Raw genomic sequence first — 19,820 nt, 5'->3', positions numbered from 1 at the left:
TAAATCCTCTTTCTTTCTTTGATGGTGGTTACAGGAGAGAGAGAGAGAGAGAGAGAGAGAGAGAGAGAGAGAGTCGGTTGTTATCATTTTGCAGCCACTGCGACACCTTCGATACAAAAGTGCCAGTGGTATCATGTTGGCCTCCACAGCTGTAAGGGGCAGGGCGTTCCAGTCCCGGCCGAACAACAAGGCACTGAACACCAAAGGCACTGAACAACAAGGCACTAAACAACAAGGGCACTGAACAACAAAGGCATTGAACAATAAAGGCACTGAACAACAAAGAAATTGAACAACGCCAACCCTTCCGGGTATATCACTGAGTCACTCGTTCTCAGTGTAATTGAGAAAATGGACTGGGGCTATTATAATAACATGCGCTTTCTCAGTGCAGCCTTCTTTTATAGTTAGAAAGACGTACGTGTGTGTGTGTGTGTGTGTGTGTGTGGCGGTGTGTGTGTGTGTGTGTGTGTGTGTGTCTGCAGTCTTCAGTTTAACGTCTTTCCAGACGGATAAAATTAATTTTTAAAAAGGGGGCGTGGGGGTGGATAGGAGGGGAGGCTGTTAGGGGTGCGTGTGTTACCGTGTTACAAAAGACCGAAAGACATGTTGTATCTTTCCTTGTGTGGAGAATGTGTTTAGTTTGCTGGTGACATTCGCTGGACCGTAAGGCTGAAGATCCGTTTAACTCATTCCGTGTCGGCGGTGCCCATGTACTGTCACTCTGAAGCGAAACCAGCATGCCATAGCCCTTGGTCTGGCAGCACTTCATGTTTTGGGCTTTGATAAGTCTTGCATTTAAAGGGCACTAAACTTTGCCAGTAAACTTCAGTCGGCTACCTACATGAATTGGCCTCCGTTTGCTGAAACTAAGAGTGCACTTTTTTTTCTTTTCTTTTTTTAACAGCTATTTTCAAAATCATTTGCCGTTGACGTTCTGCGTACCGTAATTTTTTTGCACATTAGTTATTAATCTGTGGAAAAAAAACAACAAAAAAAACAACTACTGCACAGTACTTTCACTGGTGTTTAACCTAGATCTTTTGCGATCTTGTCTTTAAAAATCAGTTGCATGGAACCGTTTCAGATTTGGTTTAAAATTGTGCAGATCAAGGGGAAGTGTTGTGCTGTGACTAACTTAATTCTTTGCTTGGTGTTGTGAATGTTCCAGAGTTTGTGGAATTAGTGTAGACTTGGGGAGATTCTTTTATAATGCCAACTAAACCTTGCCCTGGAGAGAAGGGTAATTCAAGATCGTTCGTGGAACCCAACCCTCAAGAACAGTGTGTTCTGCCTTGTCCTATGGTGACAAAGGACTATGGCTGGTACAATGTATTCTTATATATATATATATGTATGTATATTAAAAAATGTATTTCATTTCTTCACATTGGTTGGGGTCTACATACCAGTGGCAACAGATAATGATCAGTCACTGACTTATGTATGTAAACAAAGTGAGTTTGTGTTATGTGTGTGTGTGTGTGTGATAAAACTTTAACAGCATTTTTTGGGTAACTACCAGTGCCCGGATAGTTGGTTCAGCTGCTGCCTCCACTCCTGTTCTGATGATCATTGTGAGACCCAACTATCATACATAGATATATACACAGGCAGCAAAGGAACCAAACTTGGCAGGATGGTTGGTATGATCATGACCTTTTAAGTCATATTAGTCATAATTATAGTTAAGTTTATGATCATATAAGCAGAGTGAGGAGTCAAAAATATCAAGGTCATTATTTGGCAAAACAGAAAAGGTTCGACAGGGACCATACCTTTCATCTAATTTTAATCAAACTTAGTATTGTGATTGGTTATGGGTACAGCATGCCCCCGAAAGAAATTCAAAGTCAGAGGTTTAGGGATCAAGGTCACAACATGGCACACAATGTTGACAGGAAAAATTTCTGTGTGCAAGAGAGTTTTTGCAAATAATCACCATAAAACTTGATACAATGATTGGTCATGGTGAAAACAAAACTGGGTAAAGAAACAGAGGTCAAAAGTCAAGGTCACAACATGGCAGACCAGAAAAATGTAAAACGCATGGGCTTTTCATCCAGTTTTCATCAAATATGGTATACCAAAATTTTAATGATTTGTTTTTGCCAGAACACCAATGCTTCGTAAATTTAGAGGTCAAAGGTCATGGTTACATTTATATTAATGTGTTTTTGCCAGGTTATAGGTGTGTTTTTGTGTTGTTGTTTTCGGAGGTGGGGGCTTTTTTTTTATGAAAGATTTCTTTGTTGAATTAAGTGCGTATCACACGCGAGTCTTGGAGGCCTTGCCTTTCTTGTATTTTAATGCATTGTGTCAAGAGCAAGGCCTAAGCTTTTAGGAAATGTTCATACAATCGTGTTTGTTGGTGGTTGTTTTTTGTTGTTGTTTTTTTTGTTTTTTTTCCTGAAATGCACCAGCTACAAATAAAGGGCACAAACTGAGCATACCTGGTATCAATTTAATGGCCACGCATGTTGGGTATATTCCTGTTTCCATACGATAACCCACCAAACGCTCACATTAGACTGGATTACAGGATCTTTATTTAATAGAGTGTGTTTGATCACTTGCATGTATACGTACAATGGGGCACAAGCAGGTGCACCCAAAGCTGACCTGGGAGATCAGAAAAATCTCTACCCTTCACCCACCAGACACTGAAACCTGGACTGAACCCAGGACCTCAGACTTAACGTTCATTTAACGTATTTGGTAATTACACCAGTCACAATATTATGATACAAAGTTCAGACCTCTGTGTGTGTGTGCGAGAGAAGAGTGAGAGGGACACATAGAATGAAAGAATGAGATAAAGTGAGAGAAAATGCATTCACTCTTGTTATAAACAGCATGGTGGTGGTGGTGGTATTACGGTGTATGTGTGCGCACTGAATGTGAGCAAAGAAACACACACACATCTTGTTCCCTTTTACTTTTCTAAACGTCACAGAATGCCGGAGTTAGTTAGAGAGGTCTTCCTGTAATATAAAGTTGTGGACAAAACTTTAAAAATCATGAGAGTTTTTGAAAGTGTATAAAAAGACAAGAAGAAATGACAAATTGATGACATTTTGCGAAGAGTCAGATTGTGAAAGTCTCTGACAATATGTGCATAACCAAAATGTACATTTTGGTGTCATTTTAGTTTGACACTGTTACAGTATAAATATTTAATATTCAACAAAATAGAAGTTACACAAACTCCCAAAATTAGTGGTGGAAATGGTAGAGAGGACAGAGTGTGACCACCCTACATCTCCCAAAAAATGTTTTTGTGTCCTGACAGGGCAAAAAAAAAAAGAAAAAAAAGAGTACTTTCAGATTTTTCACTGAACAGCCACACAGCAAACACCGACCCAAAGACAGTTGGAATAAAGGCGAAACAAACATTACTTGCTCAAATTCTTTACTCATCCCATACAAACAAGAACATCTAAGTCATGGGAAACACAAACACCCATCTTTACAGCATATTCCATTCACATAAAACCACTTTGAAGAAGAAGACGAAGAAGACACAGACTTAAAAACATGACATTTAATAGCAATGTTTCATATACTCATTTCAACACATGCTCCTGCATATCAAAACTAATTAGCCAGTGTCTGTAAGACCCCCCCCCCCCCCCCCCCGGTCAATAATACATTACTTGCCCCAAAAGTCTACAGCCGTCCAGCCCCCCCACCCCCGGTCCCTCCCCACTCTTCTCTGGGTGCTGCACCAAAAACACACACATGGTAGACAAAGCATATGGAGTTTTTAAAAAGGTATAAAACTCTTCTTTCATTTGGTTATAAAAAAAAAAGAGGAAAAACAGAAAAGAAAAAGTGTCTCTATTATCAGAAAAAAAAAAGAAGGTAATATTGACAACCTGTTTCTCAGTATCAACTCGATAGGCCAGAATATTCACACACTGACAATCTTTCTTTCTATTTTTTTCTTTTTCTTTTCATTGACTTTTTTCTCTCAACGGTTCAGAAGGCATAAAGCAGCAAATGCAGCTTCCTAGGAAATGGATGACAGGAACTTGTTTCAGTGCCAGAAGCAGCTAGCTACACAACAAAATGTGCAGCACAGACGTTTGCCAGCAAACGTTTGCAGGCAACTTAGTGTGTGTGTGCTTTCAGTGGTGGCACTGTACAGCCGACGACACACACACACATACACACACACCCTTCCCTTCCCCAACGTTGCCTCCCTGGGAGGTCCATACAGTCATCACTGGCTCTGACAGCCCACCACTGACATCCTCAATGACCCAGGGTTCCCACACCTGACCCAACACAATTCCATACTTTTTTCCCTCCCCACAGCTTTTTCCCACACTACAACGACAACTGTTCCATACCAAACACAAAGCCACACTAAATCGAAAAAAAAACATCTCTGACAAAACAAGAGATGGATATGCCTCTATTCATGTTCAATTTTCATCACTTTTTTTTTTTCTTTTTGAGTTTATTTGGGGTTTTTCAAATGCATTATGGTCTTCATTAAATGGTATTGGTCAAGGGTGTCAACTTTCCAAGACATTTCCAGACCCTGAAGGGCAAAACATATCCTTCTGGGTTTGTTCCAATGTACTTTTATTTACCTGTGTGCTTGCTGAATCGGTAGCATAAGCAGCACTGACTTGAAGTTGTGTACTTTGTGAACGGAGAGAGTTACCACTCTTTACTGATTGTACATCTTTCAAATACTTTTCCAGCCCTGAAAATGGTTCTCTCTTTCTCCCCAAGACTTTTCCAGCCCTGAAAATGGTTCTCTCATTCTCCCCAAGACTTTTCCAGCCCTGAAAATGGTTCTCTCATTCTCCCCAAGACTTTTCCAGTCCTGAAAATGGTTCTCTCATTCTCCCCAAGACTTTTCCAGCCCTGAAAATGGTTCTCTCATTCTCCCCAAGACTTTTCCAGACATCCCTGACTGTGTGTGAACACCAGGAAGAGGACAGGGAAGGGGCAGGGGGTGGTTGTGGAGCAGACAACCTACACTTCACTCTGATCCAACAGCAACACTTGCTCTCTTGACACAGCCTGCTGCCCTTGCTCACCGTTTCTCTCCCCCTCCCCACCCACCCTTTACACTACCACCTTTACACTACCACACTTTACATCTACCACCCTTTGCACTACCATCCCAAACCCACCTAGCTCCCACGAGAAAAAGGCAGTGTGGATCTGGAATCCAGGAATATCCTGACAAGAGCCCACAACGTTGTTCACAGGCAGCTAACCACCAACACGTCACACACGAACAGCTCTCCGACGCTGGGTAACCGCCACAGACAGCGTTCAGGTGTCAAGGTCAGGGCCGCGCACGCTTCAGAAAATGTCCATCTCGTCAGGGGCGTCCAGATCTCTGTACTCAATGATGGGTCGGGGGTCACTGCGTCTTCTGCCAAACACAACAACAACAGGCTGGTCAACGCCTCAGGAGTCTAATATCAACAGTCTACTATCTTCTTCTTCTTCGTTCGTGGGCTGCAACTCCCACGTTCACTCGTATGCACACGAGTGGGATTTTACGTGTATGACCGTTTTTACCCCGCCATGTAGGCAGCCATACTCCGCTTTCGGGGGTGTGCATGCTGGGTATGTTCTTGTTTCCATGACCCACCGAACGCTGACATGGATTACAGGATCTTTAACGTGCGTATTTGATCTTCTGCTTTCTTATACACACGAAGGGGGTACAGGCACTAGCAGGTCTGCACATATGTTGACCTGGGAGATCGTAAAAATCTTCACCCATAACCCACCAGGCGCCGTCACCGTGATTCGAACCAGGGACCTTCAGATTGAAAGTCCAACGCTTTAACCACTCGGCTATTGCGCACGTCATCAGTCTACTATCACATCTTAGACGAACAGATTGTAAATAAATTAATGAAACGATCAGTGACTCAATTGTGTCTGTTCGGATTGATTGGCACCACAGTCCATAGGGCTCTATTAGCGTTAGTTCATCAAGAGGACACCTACCAAAGGAGATCCTGCACTACTACCTTGATAAACATTTTCCACCTGTTCAGTTGTGCCTGTAACCATTCAGACTATGCAAGACTTCAACTACTATTGTACTATCCCCATTGTTGATGACAACAATCATCACCATTCAGACTATGCAAGACATCACCTACTAGCCCCCTTGTTGATAACAACAATCATCACCATTCAGACTATGCAAGACATCACCTACTAACCCCACTGTTGATGACAACAATCATTACCATTCAGACTATGCAAGACATCACCTACTAACCCCCATGCTGATGACAACAATCATCACCAATCAGACAATGCAAGACATCACCTACTAGCCCCCTTGTTGATAACAACAATCATCACCATTCAGACTATGCAAGACATCACCTCCTAACCCCACTGTTGATGACAACAATCATCACCATTCAGACTATGCAAGACATCACCTACTAACCCCCGTGTTGATGACAACAATCGTTACCATTCAGACTATGCAAGACATCACCTACTAACCCCCGTGTTGATGACAACAATCGTTACCATTCAGACTATGCAAGACATCACCTACTAACCCCATGTTGATGACAACAATCATCACCATTCAGACTATGCAAGACATCACCTACTAACCCCCCTGTTGATGACAACAATCATTACCATTCAGACTATGCAAGACATCACCTACTAACCCCATGTTGATGACCACAACTATTACCATTCAGACTATGCAAGACATCACCTACTAACCCCCGTGTTGATGACAACAATCATCACCATTCACACAATGCAAGACATCACCTACTGATTCCCTTGTTGATGACAACAATCAATGTTACCATTCAGACTATGCAAGACCCTCCCAGTCGATCCCACATAGTTTTTGGTCTGCACATGCAAGAGCTCTACAGTACACATGCAAGTACCAGGGGCTCTACGGTATGTGTTCTATGAATCAAATACCCCCTTCCCCGACAATCAGAATCACTTGCCAGTTCTCAGCCTGTCAGACACCCCTTCCCCGACAATCAAAATCCCTTGGCAATTCTCAGCCCGTTTCCCTCCCTGCACACTCACCCAAAGGGTCTCCCTCCTCTCCTGGAGAAATCTGGCCCGTCACGGCCACCGTAGCTGGGCCCCCCAAAAGATGGCAAGCTTCCTGCAACAAACACATTTCTTTTTGTTCACAAGTGTATTCATGACACTGCCAGCATCAGCTCCGTTTGGATGATCTGTAAGCAGAAGCTATCATGCTCAAACAAAAGCATTAACCGCCACAACATGATCTGACAGCAAAAAATAAATAAATAACTGTCAGCAACTGGCTTACACGGCCTAAGATTTGTGCTGTTATTTTTTTTGTCACAACAGATTTCGTTACGTGAAATATGGACTGCTCTCCCTGGTGTCACTGCAAAGCAGCACCATCATTTTTTTCCTGTCCGTAAGTGTATAGTGTGTATGTTATACTATGAAAGCACCATACCTTTCTGCCTAAATGGCGTTGCAGCGTATAAAGCACACACTCCTGTTCTTAAAAAACACAAATCTTAATTAGGGCACAAATAAGACGCATATGGTGCACAAGACGCATCTGCCAGTAAAGTGAAAGTCCTCCACACGGCTGTGCTGACACTGGGTGTAGTGTTTTGAGGAGTGATGTCATCTTCCAAAAGCTGGATCAGAATCGGACTTGTGAACAGGGGAGATCACTGTACGGGACTCAAACCCACGCAACCACTTCCCAGTCAAGACATTCACCATCACCTACCTCCATACATGACGGGTGGGTTCCGGTTTCCTGTGTAGGCCCCCATCAAGGAGGTTGGGGGCTGCGTGGGCATGGGGGTGGAACCGGTGGAGAACTGCTGCCCTGTTTCCCTGGGTGGCGGGGGAGGGGGTCGGTTCCCAGGGTGCTCCGGGAGAGACGGCCGCTTGGGGTCCATCAGGTAGTTGTTGAAAAAAGCCACCTGCAATAGAAAACAATAAATCCCTAAAATAAAAACACTTCCACAGAACTAATCAGTATCCTCAGGCAACAAAGGTGATTCTCCAAGACAGAGGCAACCTGTAAAAGCAATTCTGAGTTAAAAAAAAATGCTTCCATGTGGCTAATCATCATCTTTGGGCAAGAAAGGAAATTCTCCAAGACAGACATCTCCTTCCTTCATATCACATTGCTCCATTTCTATCACCAATTGCCCTCCAGTCAGTCAGTCTTTCGGGCCTGATCAAGAAAATAAAGGTTAGTCTTTCATCTTGCCTCCCAATGTCCTATCATTTCCTCCTGACAGAGACACAACACACTACAACATGTTTGTCCTGTCGTTTCCCAAAGACAAAGATACAACACACTACAACACATCTGTCCTGTCATTTCCCATAGACAAAGATACAACACACAACAACAGTCCTGTCGTTCCCAAAGACAAAGATACAACACACTACAACACATCTTTATGAATCCGGCTGCAAATACCACATGGCTAGCCACTTGTGCTTGCAGTGTTTTCAGACACATGTAGCGTTGGGTTCCCAGTTGTACAATCCACTCCAGATTCCTTCACCACTCTGGATCAGCCATGATATCACCCTTCCACACGCCTGAGCAGTCTTTAAAAAAAAAAAAAAAAAAAAAAAAAAAAAAAAAAGGTAATCATGCCCCATAAGTATTACCAAGAGCAAACTGCTTCTGATTATGTAGTTATCAACTCCTCTTAATCAGCTCTTTAGGAACAATTTTGAATAAATAAAAACTTTTTTTTTTGTACACTCAGATTCTCTGTCCCCATCATTTGCATGCTCAAGAAAAAAAGAAGAAAAAAAGTCAGGTCCTTTCCTGGGCAAACGGATCAGTTAATTGGTCCGCGGGTTCAGTGTGAACATGACAGAGCTTTGGCTCTGGTCCAGCTTCACCACCACAGACATGAAGTGTGACTAACCCACCCAACCCACACCACAGACATGAAGTGTGAATGACCCACCCAACACACACCACAGACATGAAGTGTGACAGACCCACCCACCCAACCCACACCACACACATGAAGTGTAGCTGATCCACCCACCCAACCCACACCACAGACATGAAGTGTGACAGACCCACCCAACCCACACCACAGACATGAAGTGTGACTGACCCACCCATCCAACCCACACCACAGACATGAAGTGTGACTGATCCACCCATCCAACCCACACCACAGACATGAAGTGTGACTGACCCACCCACCCAACACACACCACAGACATGAAGTGTGACAGACCCACCCAACCCACACCACAGACATGAAGTGTGACTAACCCACCCACCCCACCCACACCACACACATGAAGCATAACAGACCCACCCCACCCACACCACACACATGAAGCATAACAGACCCACCCCACCCACACCACAGACATGAAGCGTAACAGACCCACCCCACCCACACCACAGACATGAAGCGTAACAGACCCACCCCACCCACACCACAGACATGAAGCGTAACAGACCCACCCCACCCACACCACAGACATGAAGCGTAACAGACCCACCCCACCCACACCACAGACATGAAGTGTGACTGACCCATCCAACCCACACCACAGACATCAAGTGTGACTGTCTCACCCATCCAACCCGCATCACAGACATCAAGTGTGACAGACCCACCCACCCAACCCACACCACAGACATGAAGTGTAACTGACCCACCCACCCAACCCACACCACAGACATGAAGTGTAACTGACCCACCCACCCAACCCACACCACAGACATGAAGTGTAACTGACCCACCCACCCAACACACACCACAGACATGAAGTGTGACTGACCCACCCACCCAACCCACACCACGGACATGAGGTGTGACAGACCCACCCACCCAACCCACACCACAGACATGAAGTGTAACTGACCCACCCACCCAACACACACCACAGACATGAAGTGTGACTGACCCACCCACCCAACCCACACCACAGACATGAAATGTAGCTGATCTACCCAACCCACACCACAGACATGAAGTGTGACAGACCCACCCACCCAACCCATACCACGGACATGAGGTGTGACAGACCCACCCACCCAACCCACACCACAGACATGAAGTGTGACTGACCCACCCACCCAACCCACACCACAGACATGAAGTGTGACTGACCCACCAACCCACCCCACACCACAGACATGAAGTGTGACTGATCCACCCATCCAACCCCCACCACTGACATGAAGTGTGACTGATCCACCCACCCAACCCACACCACAGACATGAAGTGTGACTGACCCACCCACCCAACCCACATCACAGACATGAAGTGTGACAGACCCACCCAACCCACACCACAGACATGAAGTGTGACTGACCCACCCACCCAACCCACACCACAGACATGAAGTGTGACTGACCCACCCACCCAACCCACACCACAGACATGAAGTGTGACTAACCCACCCACCCAACCCACACCACAGACATGAAGTGTGACTGATCCACCCACCCAACCCACACCACAGACATGAAGTGTGACTGACCCACCCACCCAACCCACACCACAGACATGAAGTGTGACTGATCCACCCACCCAACCCACACCACAGACATGAAGTGTGACTGACCCACCCACCCAACCCACACCACAGACATGAAGTGTGACTGATCCACCCACCCAACCCACACCACAGACATGAAGTGTGACTGACCCACCCACCCAACCCACACCACAGACATGAAGTGTGACTGATCCACCCACCCAACCCACACCACAGACATGAAGTGTGACAGACCCACCCACCCACCCAACACACACCACAGACATCAAGTGTGACAGACCCACCCACCCAACACACACCACAGACATGAAGTGTGACAGACCCACCCATCCAACCCACACCACAGACATGAAGTGTAGCTGATCCACCCACCAAACACACACCACAGACATGAAGTGTGACTGATCCACCCACCCAACCCACACCAAAGACATGAAGTGTGACAGACCCACCCAACCCACACCACAGACATGAAGTGTGACTGACCCACCCAACCCAAACCACAGACATGGTAGACACCTTCTTCTTCTTCTTTGTTCGTGGGCTGTAACTCCCACATTCACTCGCATGTACACGAATGGGCTTTTACATGTAAGACCGTTTTTACCCTGCCCTGTAGGCAGCCATACTCCGTTTTCCGGGCATGTGCATGCTGGGTATGTTCTTGCTTCCATAACCCTCAGAACGCCGAAATAGTTTACAGGATCTTTAATGTGCATACATGATCTTCTGCTTACATATGCACATGAGGGGGGTTCAGGCACAAGCAGGTCTGCACATATGTTGACCTGGGAGATTGGAAAAATCTCCACCCTTTACCCACCATTACTGAGATACGAACCTGGGACTCTCAGATTGAAAGTCCAACGTTTTAACCAATTGGCTATTGTGCCCGTCAGTAGACATCAATAGCAGGGCAACCCGACACCTCAAATCCACTGCACACTGAAGGCTAAACTTCTCACACGAATTCAAAAGGATTTTGGTTGGCACCAAATAAAAAAACAAAAACAAAAAACACACACAAAATAAACAACAACACACAAGCAGAGTGATGCTCACCTCTTTCTTCACCTCCTCCACCTTCTCGCCGTGCTTGTTGAAGATGTGTTTGCGCACGAAGTCTGGCCCCTTGAACTTCTTGCCGCTGAGTGGACACAGCCACTTGTCCTTGGCCAGCTCCTGGGTGTTGGCCTGCACAAACTTCTCCACCTCTGTGGGCAGGGTTAAGGTCATAAGTCACAGGTCACACACACACACACCCACATCTCTGTGGGATGATGGTGAGGTCATACACATACATCAATACCCCACAATCTGACTACGGGCTGCCGTTAAGGTCATAGGTCATATGGAACAGTGGCAGATAATCCCGAGTGTGGCTGGTGGCAGAGAAATGTCATTAAAACATCGCAGATGAAAGGACAGCTAAGTGTGTTGTTTTGTTTTGTTTTTAGATTCATGACACTGCATGCTGCTTTGAATCCCTCAGATTTCTTCCATGAATGTGGTCCTTTGTGTTTAAAAAGTGGAACAGGGAATCGGGCTTTCCCGAAACCTGACAACAATCACATTGGAATGCCATCAGTGAATTTCAAGCAAAATGTATACAACCCTGTGTACTGTACTCTTCAAACATGGCTAACAGTGACCCACCAGCCATCTCTATAACATAGGGAGGCACACAGGGAACAAACCACCTCACCACTCACACCAGGGCAGAAAAAAAAAAAAGGATTGATAAATGGCTGAATCTTGTGCCGAGACACAGCACTAACACAGCAGTCATTCATATGCATCATATGCATGCCCAATTTATATATCGCTGAATCTTTGTGCTGAGACACAGCACAAATACAGCTGTCACTCACATGCATGCCTAATTCCTATATCGCTGAATCTTGTGCTGAGACACGGCACTAACACAGAAGTCATTCACACGCACACCTTATTCATATATCGCTGAATCTTGTGCTGAGACACGGCACTAACACAGCAGTCATTCACACGCACACCTTATTCATATATCGCTGAATCTTGTGCCGAGACACGGCACTAACACAGCAGTCATTCACACGCACACCTTATTCATATATCGCTGAATCTTGTGCTGAGACACGGCACTAACACAGCAGTCATTCACACGCACACCTTATTCATATATCGCTGAATCTTGTGCCGAGACACGGCACTAACACAGCAGTCATTCACACGCACACCTTATTCATATATCGCTGAATCTTGTGCTGAGACACAGGCACTGACACAGCAGTCATTCACACGCACACCTTATTCATATATCGCTGAATCTTGTGCTGAGACACAGGCACTGACACAGCAGTCCTGCACACGCACGCTTCACTCCACAAAGGATATATCTCAGGGTTCTTCTTGCCCAGCTTGGCGGCCTCCTCCTCAGTGATGGTACCACTGCCCTCCAGAAACGCCTTCAGCTTGCCCTCAAAGTTGGTCATGTATTCCGTCACTGAAACAACCAATTACTTCAATCCACTGCACACTGAAGGCTAAACTTCTCCCACAAATTCAAAAGGTTTGTTTTGTTTTGTTTTTTGCCCCGATCACCCCAAATAATTGATGCAGTCTTGTATCCTGTTTGAAACCATGGTTACATGCAGTCAATGAAAGGACAAAAATGAAGAAAAACTGACAAAAACTTTGCCGCAAATGTAGGACAGGTCAGGAAAACCAACATGGCTGCCGAAAAAGAGGACACTGCGTCTGCTAACGCAAGGGAGGTAACTTACCAAGGGAGGCTACTTGCCGAAGCTACTTTCGATTTCTCCGCATAGCAGACCAGTAGTTTGGACAGGACAGGAATCCAGCCCCCTGCCGGAGTCTGCATCAGTGGGTAAAGTATGTGTAATTAAAAAGATTTTTTTTTTCCCCCAAAAAAATTGTTTCACCTCACACACACACACTGTGACCCACCGGTGCAGACTTTGGGACCCGATTCCTTTCCCGTGCAAACTAACACATTGTTCAGACAGCGAAATAGAAAGAAGCTGCAGCTAGTGACTGACCTCCCTTCTAAAACTGCCCATGGGGTGCCCTCTTTTCTGGCAGCCATCTTCCATTCCTGAAAAAGCTCCTAACTTAAGTATGAAATTCTGACATGAACTAAAAATAAAAATTAAAAAAAAAAAAAAAAAGAGAGGCAAGGCCTTCAAGACTCACTTGTGATATACTTTTTAAAAAAAATCCAAGCTTTTTATGTATTGAGTATAATTTCAAAATGTAATGTTTAAGATGAGAAAGATCAGTTTAAAGCAAATTAAGTCCCCTAGCATTAATTACAGAGTAATTTCCCTTCTTTTACTATCTGCACCAAAACGTTTGCAAAATAAATAAAACTTCCATGCTTAGCAGAAGAAGTTCCTGTTTGAACAAAAAATGATAATAATGACTGCTCTTGTTGTTGGGTCAGAATATCAGATCAAAGTGCCAAGTTTAGAGAATACAAAAAATATAAATATAACAGTAAATGCAGTTTGTATATAATTAGGCTTCATTTTTTTTAATTTTTTTGTGCCCATCCCAGAGGTGCAATATTGTTTTAAACAAGATGACTGGAAAGAACTGAATTTTTCCAATTTTTTTGCCTAATTTGGTGTCAACTGACAAAGTATTTGCAGAGAAAATGTCAATGTTAAAGTTTATCACGGACACACACACAAACACACACACACACACAGACAACCGAACACTGGGTTAAAACATACTCATTTTGTTTACACAAGTGAGTCAAAAACCAGTTCTAGCATGAATTCAAATAAAGTCTAACGAAATTCTACTTCTCGCTGTAACGTTCAAACAAGATGCTGCTTCTTGCTGGAACATTTGTGTATTTCAGTCTTTGTCCTTCAAGTCCATGTTGGGGAAAAAAAAAAAAAAAAAAAAAAAAAAAAAGAAAAGGTCATATGTGACATAAGAACAGACTTGATCACAGGCAACTCACACACAGACACCGGTTGTTGAGAAATCTGTTGTGACAAAAAGAGTCATACAAAAGAATGACAACCCACACAAGTGAACCAAGCCACCATTGTGGGAGTAACGCCACTGAAACGGTGCAGATAATGGACGACAGCAACAAAAAAACAAAAACACACAAACAATACCTCCACCACCACATAAAGGTGAAAGCTGACCCACCATCGTTCTGCTTGAACTTGGACGTGGCCCCCGGAGCCATCCCCCGTGCATGCATGATGCCACAGCGGTGCGGCATCTCGTCCTCGTTGGGGTACTCGTTGGCGCTGTAGTAGTCCAGGGAGTGCACCACGCGCAGGTACATGATCATGCGGTCCAACACCTGCACACATCGTTCACACACAGGTACATGATCATGCGGTCCAACACCTGCACACATCGTTCACACACAGGTACATGATCATGCGGTCCAACACCTGCACACACTGTTCACACACAGGTACGTGATCATGCGGTCCAACACCTGCACACATCGTTCACACACAGGTACGTGATCATGCGGTCCAACACCTGCACGCATCGTTCACACACAGGTACATGATCATGCGGTCCAACACCTGCACACATCGTTCACACACAGGTACATGATCATGCGGTCCAACACCTGCACACATCATCACAAACAGGTACATGATCATGTAGTCCAACACCTGCACACATCGTTCACACACAGGTACGTGATCATGCGGTCCAACACCTGCACACATCATTCACACACATCACTACACACAGGTACATGATCAAGCGGTCCATCACCTGTACACATCACTCACACACATCTCCATATAACATTCATGAGGCTATCTTCACTGTTAGCCCAACCAGTTGCTGTCAGCCGGACACAGCAACACACTTCAGTCACACATAGCCAGTTGCTGTCAGCCCGACACAGCAACACGCTTCAGTCACACACAGCAACACACTTCAGTCACATACAGCCAGTTGCTGTCAGCCCGACACAGCAACACACTTCAGTCACACACAGCCAGTTGCTGTCAGCCCGACACAGCAACACACTTCAGTCACACATAGCCAGTTGCTGTCAGCCCGACACAGCAACACGCTTCAGTCACACACAACCAGTTGCTGTCAGCCGGACACAGCAACACGCTTCAGTCACACATAGCCAGTTGCTGTCAGCCAGACACAGCAACACACTTCAGTCACACATAGCCAGTTGCTGTCAGCCCGACACAGCAACACACTTCCGTCACACACAGCCAGCTGCCATCAGCCCGACACAGCAACACGCTTCAGTCACACACAGCCAGTTGCTGTCAGCCCGACACAGCAACACGCTTCAGTCACACATAGCCAGTTGCCGTCAGCCTGACACAGCAACACGCTTCAGTCACACATAGCCAGTTGCTGTCAGCCAGACACAGCAACACACTTCAGTCACACACAGCCAGCTGCTGTCAGCCCGACACAGCAACATGCTTCAGTCACACATAGCCAGTTGCCGTCAGCCCGACACAGCAACACGCTTCAGTCACACACAGCCAGTTGCTGTCAGCCTGACACAGCAACACGCTTCAGTCACACACAGCCAGTTGCTGTCAGCCTGACACAGCAACACGCTTCAGTCACACACAGCCAGTTGCTGTCAGCCTGACACAGCAACAAACATCAATTACACAGCCAGTTGCTACCAGCTAGAAACAATATGGTGCTCTATAAACGGTAGAAAAAACTCAATTCTCGCCACTTTTTTAAAAATTTGTTTGTATTTGTTTGTAGTTTTTTTCCAATGCATTATGCTCTTGGTTGAATGGTACTGGACAAGGGTTTTAACAAAATTACAAGACTTTTCAAGACCCTGAAGGGCAAACCGTAATTCTCCAAGACTTTTCCAACCCTGGAACTGGTTCTCTCCTTCCCCCCCCTCCCCCCCCAACACTTTTCCAGCCCTGAAAACGGTTGTCTCATTTTACAGATTTCCATGACTCTGAACAAACGTGGGGGCAAGTGTGTGCCCATGCATGTGCTCTCTCCTTTAATCAATACAAGCACACACTCTAAAACCTTATACACTGTGGCAAACCCAGAGCTTGAAAATACCATGACACACAGCACAAGAACATGTGCAAGTCCTCTCCCCAGCTCCCACCCTACAGCCCCCCGCATAAAAGAGAAAAGAAAAGAAGAGGACTGACCTTGAGCAAGCTCTCCTCTCTCTCCACAGCCACCTCGTTGTTCACGTCCCTCTTGTCGTCTTCACTGGTTCCTGGACACCACACAACACATCTCCACATCAATTCCCTCACCACGCAATACATCTCCACATCAATTCCCTCACCACATATATCCACATCAATTCCCTCACCACAAATCTCCACATCAATTCCCAAACATCACATCAATTCCCTCACAACAGAACATATCTCCACATCAGTTCCCTCACCACACAACACATCTCCACATCAATACCCTCACCACACAACACATCTACACATCAGTTCCCTCACCACACATCTCCCCATCAATTCCCTCACCACACAACAAATCTCTACAATACCCTCACCACACAACACATCTCCACATCAACACTCTCACCACATAACACATCTACACATCAGTTACCTCACCACAACACATCTCCACATCAATTCCCCCATCACACAACACATCTCCACATCAATTCCCCCACCACACAACACATCTCCACATCAATTCCCCCACCACACAACACATCTCCACATCAATTCCCCCCACCACACAACACATCTCCACATCAATACCCCCACCACACAACACATCTCCACATCAATTCCCCCACCACACAACACATCTCCACATCAGTTCCCTCACCACACAACACATCTCCACATCAGTTCCCTCACCACACAACACATCTCCACATCAATTCCCCCACCACACAACACATCTCCACATCAATACCCCCACCACACAACACATCTCCACATCAATTCCCCCACCACACAACACATCTCCATAGTAGTTACCTCACCACACCTCTCCACATCAATTCCCTCACCACATATCTCCAAATCAATTCCCTCATCGGGATATATCATGAGAGTACAACTTTGTCAAGTAGTCCTAAACCTGAATGGACTCCCACAGTAGCGTCTTCATCACCCCTATCATCATCACTGATTACCAACAAAATACAAGCAGCGTCTTCATCACCCCTATCATCATCACTGATTACCAACAAAATACAAGCAGCGTCTTCATCACCCCTATCATCATCACTGATTACCAACAAAATACAAGCAGCGTCTTCATCACCACTATCATTATCATTGTTTACCAACAAAATACAAGTAAATAAATGTCCAAAATTCTGGGGCACAAATAAATTAAAGAGAGACAAGATAATGTGGAGGCCACCAACCAAGCAACTCGTCCTCTTCGAAGCTGCCTTCCTCCACCAGGTAATCCGTGATGTTGTGCAGCACAGGGTTCTTGGACACAAAGCTGAACACAATCTGAAAACACAGCACACAGTTCTTGAACACAATCTGAAAACAGCACACAGTTCTTGAACACAATCTGAAAACAGCACACAGTTCTTGAACACAATCTGAAAACACAGCACACAGTTCTTGAACACAATCTGAAAACACAGCAGCACACAATTCTTGAACACAATCTGAAAACACAGCAAACAGTTCTTGAACACAATCTGAAAACACAGCACACAGTTACTTGAACACAATCTGAAAACACAGTACACAGTTCTTGAACACAATCTGAAAACACAGCACACAGTTCTTGAACACAATCTGAAAACACAGCACAAAGTTACTTGAACACAATCTGAAAACACAGCACACAGTTCTTGAACACAATCTGAAAACACCGCACACAGTTCTTGAACACAATCTGAAAACACCGCACACAGTTCTTGAACACAATCTGAAAACACAGCACACAGTTCTTGGACACAATCTGAAAACACAGCACACAGTTCTAGGACACAAAGTTCTTGGACATGAGGACATGATCGGAAAACACAGCACACAGTTCTTGAACACGATCTGAAAACACAGCACACAGTTCTTGAACACAATCTGAAAACACAGCACACAGGGTTCTTGGACACATAGCTGAACACAGTCTGAAAACACAGCACAACATTGTTTGGAACAGACAGCAACTACAGTTCTTTGTGTTGTATTATTACTCTTTGTCACAACAGATTTTCTCTGTGTGAAATATATAAAAGCATTGAACTCATTCAAACCATTGCTAGAGCTTCAAATTCATTTCATTAAAAATAGTTTCCTCCTTCCTCCATATGCACAAACTGAAAGCAAAGGAAACTGACAGCAATGGAAACTGACTTCTATGCTATTTCCGGCTATGTCAATACGTGTAAATATGAAGGGGAAAAACAGTCGATTTTAGTGCATTTTCTAATGCCCGCCAAGGGTGTAAACTCCCCAGAGTTGACCGGCCTACATGTCAGTGTTCGGTGAGTTATGGAAAAAAGAACATACCCAGCATGCACACCCCCTGAAAATGGAATATGGCTGCGTACATGGCGGGGTAAAAATGGTCAAACACGTAAAAGCCCAGTCGCGTACAAACAAGCGAACATGGGAGTTGCAGCCCACATACGAAGAAGCAGCTCTGGCAATTGACACCTGTGACCCCCCCCCACCCCCCCCTTGTCCTGACAGCAGCACACACCCTGCCTCCTCCGTACTGATCACTGTAAATCATAATAATAGCCACAATCATTTCAGAAATCTGTTTCTTCTTCTTCTTCTTCACCTCCTTCTCCTGGTCCTTCTTCTCCTCGTCCCTGTCCATCCACAGCCCCCACTTCTTGTCCAGGTTCTGGATGATGCGGGCCGCCAGCTTCACATCGTTACGGGCGATCACCTGTCAACACATACTGCACTGTACTTCACCTGTCAACACACGCTGTGCTTTACTTCACCTGTCAACACACAACACACTTTACTTCACCTGTCAACACACGCTGTGCTTTACTTCACCTGTCAACACACAACACACTGTACTTTACTTCACCTGTCAACACACAACACACTGTACTTCACCTGTCAACACACAACACACTGTACTTCACCTGTCAACACACAACACACTTTACTTCACCTGTCAACACACAACACACTGTACTTCACCTGTCAACACACAACACACTGTACTTCATCTGTCAACACATGCTGTACTGTATTTCACCTGTCAACACACACTGCACTGTACTTCACCTGTCAACACACTGTACTTTACTTCACCTGTCAACACACAACACACTGCACTGTACTTCACCTGT

The 19,820-nt window shown here is 45.2% G+C and overlaps 1 protein-coding gene across 1 annotated transcript in view; it reads right to left on the bottom strand.

Annotated features, from left to right (window-relative positions):
- Window positions 1-3,395: 3,395 nt before the first annotated feature.
- LOC143291219 (serrate RNA effector molecule homolog) overlaps window positions 3,396-19,820 on the bottom strand; it is a 43,405-nt gene continuing 26,980 nt past the window's right edge. Inside the window, exons 16-24 of the mRNA XM_076600984.1 lie at window positions 19,292-19,402; window positions 17,907-18,000; window positions 16,702-16,772; window positions 14,708-14,867; window positions 12,911-13,019; window positions 11,597-11,750; window positions 7,760-7,958; window positions 7,066-7,147; window positions 3,396-5,401 (exon numbers count right to left, since the gene is read on the bottom strand). Coding sequence (XP_076457099.1) covers window positions 5,329-5,401; window positions 7,066-7,147; window positions 7,760-7,958; window positions 11,597-11,750; window positions 12,911-13,019; window positions 14,708-14,867; window positions 16,702-16,772; window positions 17,907-18,000; window positions 19,292-19,402 — 1,053 coding nt within the window. The 3' untranslated portion in view covers window positions 3,396-5,328. The remainder of the gene's footprint in view (window positions 5,402-7,065; window positions 7,148-7,759; window positions 7,959-11,596; window positions 11,751-12,910; window positions 13,020-14,707; window positions 14,868-16,701; window positions 16,773-17,906; window positions 18,001-19,291; window positions 19,403-19,820) is intronic.

The sequence above is a fragment of the Babylonia areolata genome, chromosome 16 (genome assembly GCF_041734735.1).
Source record: "Babylonia areolata isolate BAREFJ2019XMU chromosome 16, ASM4173473v1, whole genome shotgun sequence".
Taxonomy (NCBI): domain Eukaryota; kingdom Metazoa; phylum Mollusca; class Gastropoda; order Neogastropoda; family Buccinidae; genus Babylonia; species Babylonia areolata.
Note: the sequence above shows the minus strand (reverse complement) of the source record. Positions and strands in the feature narration are given on the sequence as shown.